The following is a 9,317-nucleotide window of genomic DNA, read 5'->3' as shown; positions in this document are numbered from 1 at the left end:
ATATATATATATATATATACACACACACACACACGACGAAGAAAATTGATTATTATATTATTATTAATTTGTTAATAAGTCTAACGACAATTTTGCAATTCTTCTGTTCTTTTTTTGGGAAAGATTTTTCTCTTCTTTTTTGTTTGCAACAGAATAAAAAGCAAAAAAAAAGAAATAAATAAAACGACCGTGTGTGACAGAAATTTTGTACAGAATTATTGACTAGAACGTTTCTATATACGTAAAGATAATTATTATTTATGTAATTTGAAATTTTACTTTAGGATATTTCCTACAATGCACAAGTAATATAGATAGAATTTTTTTTACATACATAAACACGTATACATAAATACACACGAGTATACTTATACAAATACGTCTATGCTGTTTGTTTCCAAATTATTTCAATTTCTTTTTTCTTTTTCTTTTCATTTGTTTCCTACAATTCCCGTTTTTATTTCATTTCATTTGATTTACGTTATTATTCTTGTTTACTTCGTATTGTTTTAACAAATATATTTGATTTTACTGTTTCAGTCAACTTGAAATTATGGCAGACGACTAATTACAACGAGGATACTGAGACGTATTCAACGTTAAATCCGATTTTGACGATGAATAACAATCCGTTTCATCAACAACAACTACAACAACTAGTACTACAACAACAACAACAACAATACAATTATCATCAACAATTTAACAACAACGATCGTCATGGAATATCTCATAAAGTAATGAAAATAAAAATGAAGAACGGTAAAAGCATGAATAAGAAATCGTTCGTATGCAAAATTTGTGGAAAAAGTTATGCCGTTTATAGATCATTGTGGAGGCATAATAAATTCGAATGCCTTTATTCGAAACCTAGATTTTCATGCGAATATTGTCCCTACACGAGTCCCCACAAATGGTGCATAGACAATCACAAAAAAAGATATCACGTTGACGTTCATCAAACCGAAAATGAGTCCCTTTATCCATAAAAGATTCTAAGGATAAATTTATCTACAAACAAATTTTAAATGTTTCTTTTCTTTCCCCGAACCCTCCTTCTTATTATTTTTTTTTCTTATTTTTCAACAATGTCATCAAAGGAAACCATTAAAACTCGTAAAAGGGTAATTAAAAATTTCTCCTTTTCGTTTTCTTTTTTTAATCATCATTCTCGTCCGATTTTTTATTTTTTATTTGTTTTTGTCTTCTTCTTCTATATTCTTATATATACCATTAATATTATTTTTTATAATTGACGATTAAAGTAATTATTAAATAGCTTAATTAGAATAAGATATTAATATAAGTAAAAATAATGTTCCTACGAATATCAATGATTGACTTGCAATCGACGTTCAATCGAATGAACTGTATTATACGCGTCGTTGTTAAAATAAAAAGAAAAAAAAAAAACAAACTAAGAAAAGAAAATAATCATCTTAACGATAATGTTTCTGATAAAAGAGAGAGAGAAAGAGAGAAAGGGATAGAAAGAAAAATTGATATGTGTATTATTAATATAAATAAATACAATAATTATATATCTAATTAATTATAAATCTTTGAAATAATTTTAAGTATCTCGCGAAAAGGGTCGAAAACAAATATATAACAAGAAAGAAAAATGTCTTCCATCCTTTTCTTGCTTTTTTATGATTTTTCTTTATTGATCTCTTTTTTCATTTTTTTTTTTTATTGAACCTAACCCTCCAATACAGCAACGTATTATAGAGATAGAAAAAAAAAAAGAAGAAGTATTAATAATAATAAGACCAATAATAAAAAATAATTATAAACCACCGTGTTTCCCTCTTTTCACATCCCTTAGTATTTAAAACCAAAAAAAAAAAAAAAAAAGGAAAAAAGTAATTGCATCCCTAACGACAGAGATGAGAAAAATAAAAGGAAATAAAATATATATCAAATAAAATATTAACAACAATAATATAATGATGCTTCTCTCTTTTCGTCCCTTATAGTATTTAGGAAAAAGAAATCGAATAAATAAATAAATAAATAAAAAAAGGAAGAAGAAGAAAACCAATCAAAAAATTGAAACAACAACAATAATAATAATAATAATAAAGGGATATGAAAAAAATACCGATCGAAGTAAGGGTGGGGGGAAAAGAAATAAATGACAACGAGAGTATTTTTACGAGTGTGTTGTTTGTGTTTGATTACCGAAAGAAAAAAGGAAAAAAAAAGAATAAAAATAAAAAAAAAAAACAAAAAAAGAGAAGAGAGAGAGAGAAAAAAGAAAAAAGGATAAAACATTTGAAAGAGATAAAATGAACGGAACCGTTCACATATATTTTGTATAATTGAAAAATAAATCGTGAGGCATATTTAATCGACTAATCTGAATTGTTTTGGTTGCAGCATACCGGAAGATGTACGTGGGTGATCAGATTCTTGGCTACACCTGTACGATGTGCAGCAAATTCTACAAGATGTGGAGCAACTATTTGAAACACAAATGCGAGCCACCGCAATTCAAGTGTTCACTTTGTCCGTTTGCTGCTTTCAAGGCTTTCATACTTCACGCCCATCAAGCCGAAAACCATTTCAAGAGAACATCACCTAACACCTGAGAGAAAACAACAACAACAATCAATAATCATCAATCGTCTCGAATATATTTGACGTTGAACTGAGTGAATTTGCCTTAAAAGAAAAATTAAACAAAACAAAAAACAAAAACTTAACGAAAAAGAACAAATTTTTTTTACATTTACACACGGTACTACTACTACTACTACTATTGCTTCTATTACTACTACTACTACTACTACTACTACACATACGTACTATTATGCGGGCACGCACAACACATACACGCGACGAATAATAATCACGTCGAACATCGTGTTCAATTTATTGTCGAATAATTTTTCAAACTCGTGTTTTTTTTTCATGTTCTTTTTCTTTCTCTTTTTATTTTTTTTTTTGTTCTTTTCGCGTGTTATCAAGTATCGTTGGTAAGTATCGTTTTATCACGAATCGTTTAAAACAAACGTTTATATATTTTGTATTATATTTAATCGTCTCTCGTAACGGCATATTAATTAATTTATGCGTGTGCAATTACATGAGTCAATGAGTATTATCAAAATAAATTTTCTTCTTATTTTGTTTTGTTGTATTTTGCTTTTCTTTTTTTTTTTTCTCTTTGAAATTTATTTTGAAGCGAGCGAGGCCGCAAAGTTTGATAGTTCCTAAAATAAAGAAAAAAATAAATATATATATATATATATATAAACAATTCTTTATATAAATAAAACGTCGATGATCCCCTGACTCACGGCACACATAATTAATATTTTTATATTTTCTTTTTTTTTTCTTTTGTAAATCAATACAATTTATCCTTTCCAACCCCCCCTCCCCCCCCCCCGTCTCCCCACGTTATTTATTATATGTCTTATTGTGCGTAAAATTCATTTGTTAACGAATTAATTAGTTTTTATTTGATAGAATGCATATTAGATATTTTTCGTTAACAGCCACCACCACCACCCCCCCCCCGCCCCCTATAGTCTGAAATTATTTTTAATCGATATATTAATAATCGTTATCTCAGCGTGATTAGTTAGACCGAAGTAATTTTTTTGTTGTCTTCTTTCTTTTCGGTCTAGTGTTCTTTTTCTTTTTTTTGTTTATTCGTAAACAATCTTTCCCGTGTTCGCGTCGATTGTGTTTTTTTCCGAACACAAATAGCTGACTGATTTCGCACTTTTAGATTTTTGTTTTCTCGATTTAATAATAAGTTTGTAAAGTTATTTAGAAAGAATACACGTGCATATGACATATCATCCATGCAAACACATGCATACATATACATACATACATACACTTGTTCAAATGAATGGTTTACATAACGTGAGATTAAACTTACACGAACGAGAATTAAGAAAAAAAAAAAAGGAAAAAAAAAATACAAAAAACGATTCTGTAGTATTTATAAATGTATGTATTTTCGTAATACTAACACAATAAAGTATCAAGTAGTGAAAAGTGAATAACAATAAAATAAAACTCTCTGCATTTGCGGAAACGTTGGTTGCTGCTTGATTTTTTTTGTTTTTTTCGTTAGATTTGATTCTAATCGAAAGAAAAAAGAGAGAGAAAAAAAATTAACGAGTCCCATAAATTAAAAGCTCCGAGCACCCCCGCCCCACACACATCCCACACTCCCTGTCTCTTTAATTTTTCCACAAGGGATATTTTCATTTGTTGTTCGTCTATTTTTTTTGTTGTTTTTCCATTTCTGTATGCATATTTCAGGTCGTACTTCGATTAAAAAGGAAAAATAAAAAAGAGGGGGAGGGGAAGAAAAATGAAAAAGAAAAAAATAATTAACCGAGAACAATTTGTTTTTGTATATTAAAAAAAAAGTTATAAAAAAAACAATGAGAGAGAGAGAGGAGATAAAATCGATCGAGAAAACGTTGGAGAATATTTTACAAATGAAAAGGAATCGTTTCTTTTTTTTTTTGTTTGTTTGTTTGTTTTTTTTCAAATCTTGTTCGATTATAATATTTTTCCTTGTTTTCCATTTTGTTGTTTTTTTTTCTTTTACAGGTTTCTATACGTGCTGCGAGTGCAAGAAAAAGTACGGATCACGGGTTGGCTTAAATCGACATATTCGAAAGGAATGCGGAAGGATCATGTATTATTGTCCGATTTGTAAATGAATGATGCCCATGAAATTGAACATGTTAAATCACATAAAGAAAGAATACGGTTGTTTTTTCAATTAATTTGAAATATTTCACCTCGTTGGAACGGGAATGTATTCGCTAATTTGTTTATTGTAATTGGAAGAAGGAAGAAAAAAAAAACAAAGATTACTGAAAATGATCGAACAATCAAATAAATAAATAAACGTTTAGCGAACAAAAATCTTGCCTTAAACGCGAATAAAAATATATTTTTGTACATTTATTTTCAATTAATATTATTTTTATCATTAATATATTTATTATTTTTTTAGATTAAAATATTATTACTATTATTACTATTATTAGTAGTAGTATTAGTAGTAGTATTATTATTATTATTATATTGTTACTATTATTAATATTATTATTTTAATTATTATTATTAACCGAATGCATGTTCAAATTTGTATTCGAAAAATTTGGGGAGAGTAACTCTTTTAACTAAACTTATTTTTCTTACGTTTACTTTTTTGACCAACATTTTTTCTATTTCTTTCTCGATGAAAATTCTCCTCTCTTTATACTTATTAGATATATAATATATATACTTGCTTTCGAATAATATAACCAATTTAATCCATTAATTAAATTAACAACTGTACTATCCCTTTTTTATCCCCCATTTTATTTCCAAATTAGTTAATGAAACTAAAAATTTGTTAGATTTGTGCGTTGTGTCGTTGACATTTTATCTAATTATAATATACGATTAAAAAAAATAAATGTAAAAAAACTATAGTCGATAATCATTTATAATACTTTGTTTTCTTTTATATTGATGATTAATTTTTTTTTTCTTTTTTTTCTTTTTTTTTTTAATCAACTTTTAAATATCATATATAATATTTTTAAAAGGCATACATACGCCTTTAAAATATAATAGTTTTAAAAAATTGTAACAGAAAACAGAGAAGAAAGAAAGAAAAAAAGAAAGAGATAAAAAGAGAGAGTGAGAGTATTGAAAAAAAAACAAAATTAAAAGAATAAAATAAATCTCCTCCACCCCCAAACCAGCCTTGATAAAAAGGTTAGAAAGATAAAAATTATTCGAGTAGACTTGGTATTATGTTTTTTTTTTTTCCCTTCTGGGTTATTAACCAAACAATTTTCTTTGATTTGTTGTTTTACAGATTTGTCATCGAGGCCTACGAAGCACACCTGTAATACCTGCGGGAACGAATACATTTATTTTAGTTCTCTGATACGACACATTAGAGACGAATGCGGACAAGAACCTAAACATCGTTGTCCATATTGTCCGAAAAAAACTAAACTTCGTTGCAACTTGTTGAAACATATAAGAAAGAAACACGTTTACGAGTGAGGAACAAAAATTGTGCGTGTGTGTTTTTTCTGTTTTCTTTTTCTTTCTTTTTCTTTTTTTCTTTTTTTTAATTCCTCCTCTTGTGGCGAAGAAACTTTTGTTTTTTCGTTTATAAATTTGAATGATAATTGATCGAACTGTCGAAATCCAATTGCGTTATAAATTACAGATACTTCAACAGAAAATTCAAATGACGATGATGAAGAAGAAGAAGAAGAAGAAGAAGAAAAAAAAGAAGAAGAAGAAGATTCAAGGATGCAACGCATTCTACCTTCGAAAATGATCATATTTTTTCTTTTTATTTTATTATTATTATTATTATTATTATTATTATTATTATTATTATTATTATTCTCACATAACTTTTCAACTTTGAAATAATCGTATCTAATGTAACCAAACGATCGACTTGTCTGTGATTGGTGTGTGACAACGTTTTATGGGGGAACAAAGTTTTCGCAATTTTTAATCGTACGGTTTAGGTATGTGCTTTTTGAAAAAAATAAAAATAAAGACCTGTAGCAAGATCATCGTTCGTTCAACTAAACGAATTTCAACGAAAATCAATAAAAAAAAAAAAAAACAAGGAACAAGAAAATATTGTACACGCGTAAAAATCTTCTCTCACTCTCTCTCTCTCACTCTCTCTCTCTCTTTTTCTCTCTTTCTCTCTCTCTCTCTTTCTCTATTTCTCTCTCTCTTTCTCTCTTTTATTCTCTTTCTATTTTTTCTTATTCCATTTTATTCTAATTTTTAATTGTACCTTAAAAATAAAATCTAACGAGTGTCCACCTATATAGATCGTTTTCTCTTATATTATTTTGGTTGGTTGTTTTCCTACGAAAACATAAATTTCCCCATAATCTTTCTTTCTTTATGTTTGTTTTTCAGGGGATGACCAACACTTTTGTCCAGGATGTTATAAGACTTACAAGTGGAGGAAATCATTGCACCGACACATACGAGAGAGTGCTAGTTGTTGGCCAACACTGATCACTACTGGCAATGGCGAATACATCAAACAGATACACCATAGGATGCTTTTTAATTCTAACAAAAATTAATTCCTTAATTATTATATTTGTTTTTTTTTTTTAATAAGATTTTACATAAACACACACACACACACACACACACATACAGACACAGATTACACCCACATTATTACGTAAACGATAAAAAAAAAAAATTTTAATAATTTTATTTATATATATATTTTATGTTCTTTTTTTTCTTTTTCTAGGTAATAAATTTTTTATCGAATACGCGCGAGCACGTTGACTTATCGTAAGAAAAGAAAAGAAAAGAAAAAAGAGAGGAGAGAAAAAAAAAAATAGAAAACGAAAACTAAAGGAGAAAAAAGGAATTCGTACGAAGAAAAAAAAAAAATAAAAGAAAAGATTAAACAGGAAATAAAAAGGATTAACAAACAAAACTAAACGTATTATACTTTATCCGTACAATCATATTAATTGTTTAATATCCCAGCCACGAATGATAGCGTCCATTTCATACGTGATTAATAATTTTGTTTCTTTTTTATTTTTTTTTAAATCAATCATTAATATACGTTCGCATTTTTTAACGTCGTATTTGGCCAAATTAGATATATATATATTCGATCGTTGTTTATTCCTTAATGTAAAAATATTAAACTAACACATGCATCATTGAAATTAGGATTCGAATCCTTGGAAAATCGATTAACCCCTGTTGCGTTCAATTCGAATTACGCGCAAAAAAAAAAAAGAAAATTAATATTAAACTAATTCACAATTTATATATATATATATATATTTTGTTTACTTATATTTTCCAGGTGGCAAAAAAAGTTTTATAATGAGCAAAAAGATAAAGAAAGAAAGAAAGAAAGAAAGAATAAAAAATAGAATCCAACCCAGAGAGAAGTAATTCGTGATAGAAAATCGAGAACGGATGACTAAAAACGATCCTGCCAATTTTGTGTTTCAGGTCAAGGTCACTGCATGTACTTTCTACCAATGGTCACGAAGAAACCCTTCCCGTGTCGTCACTGTGATCGAAGTTATAAGAACAAGAGCTCCTTGAATCGGCACTTACAGTACGAGTGTGGGAAAGAAAAACAATTCGTCTGTCCGATATGCCGAAGAAGAATGATACAAAAGAGTAGTTTGCATAAACACATGGTCGCCATGCATGGGCTATAGGAGGATGGAGTTCCATCCTCATAAAAAGAAAAAGAAAAAAAAAAAAGAAGAAGAAGAAAATTTAGACAAAAAGAGTATAATAATAATTATTATTATTATAATATATAATTATTATTATATAATTATATTACGTTATAAAATTTATCATATTGATAATAATTATATATTATAATAATATGATTATTATATATATATATATATATATATTATTTTAAAGAAAAGTTGGACCTAAAATTAAAATTAGTTGAAAATATAAAATAAGTTCAAAGAATATTACGAGTGAGAGAGAGAGAGAGAGAGAGAGAGAGAGAGAGAGAGAGAGAGAGAGAGAGAAAGAGAGAGAGAGAATGTGTGCGTGCGTTTGTTTGGCTGTGTACGTGTGCGTGTCTATGACAAAGAAAAGGGATGAAAGATTAAAACTTCGATATTAGAAAAATATCTCGACGAGGGATGATTAAAAAAGAAAAACAAAATAGAAATAGACTCTCGTTGTACATACACACACACATTACTAGCATACGTTGGAGAAGGAAAAAAAAAAAAATTGACTGGAAGAAAAATCATCTGCGTTAATACCTTTTACAGAGAACAACCCTCCCCCCTCCTTCTCTTTCCCCATTATCCTACCATGAACCAACTCTCCTTTCTTTCATTTGTTTTCTTTACCCAAAAACCAAACTGTTATATAAATAATATATTGTGTAAATTGTTTTATATATTCGCTTGCAAAGCATATCCACACGATGGGAATTAGAAAAAAAAAAAACAACATCTCACGTGGGTGTATACTTTAACATTATTCTTACTATGATCTTTTTATTTATACACATACACATTTATATATATTTCACTACTACTACTATTACTTCTTCTTCTACTTCTACTATTTATTCTTCTTCTTCTTCTGTATATTTTTTATTTTGTTCTATTTTATCATATTTATAATTTATGCGTGTTTCTTTTCTTTTTTTTTCTTTTTTCTTATTTTTTCCCTTTCAATTTTACTTTGTTATTATTTTCTCATCGCGTAAGGATCCTAATGTTTATATATATCTTTGATTAATTTAATATATATATATATAT

At 27.9% G+C, this 9,317-nt stretch overlaps 1 protein-coding gene across 12 annotated transcripts in view; it reads left to right on the top strand.

The window, feature by feature from the left end:
- LOC106788730 (longitudinals lacking protein, isoforms A/B/D/L-like) overlaps nucleotides 1–9,317 on the top strand; it is a 267,171-nt gene that overhangs the window by 168,568 nt on the left and 89,286 nt on the right. The window contains exon 7 of one of the 12 annotated variants that reach the window (XM_014752240.1): nucleotides 541–1,004. The exons of the other annotated variants lie outside the window; for them this stretch is intronic. Coding sequence (XP_014607726.1) covers nucleotides 541–989 — 449 coding nt within the window. The 3' untranslated portion in view covers nucleotides 990–1,004. Of the gene's footprint in view, nucleotides 1–540; nucleotides 1,005–9,317 lie in introns of those variants that run through there. 12 annotated transcript variants of the gene reach the window in all.

The sequence above is a fragment of the Polistes canadensis genome, unplaced genomic scaffold (assembly GCF_001313835.1).
Source record: "Polistes canadensis isolate GaletaPanama2010 unplaced genomic scaffold, ASM131383v1 scaffold_152, whole genome shotgun sequence".
In the NCBI taxonomy this organism is placed as follows: Eukaryota; Metazoa; Arthropoda; class Insecta; order Hymenoptera; family Vespidae; genus Polistes; species Polistes canadensis.
This window is presented reverse-complemented; position numbering and strand designations above follow the sequence as displayed.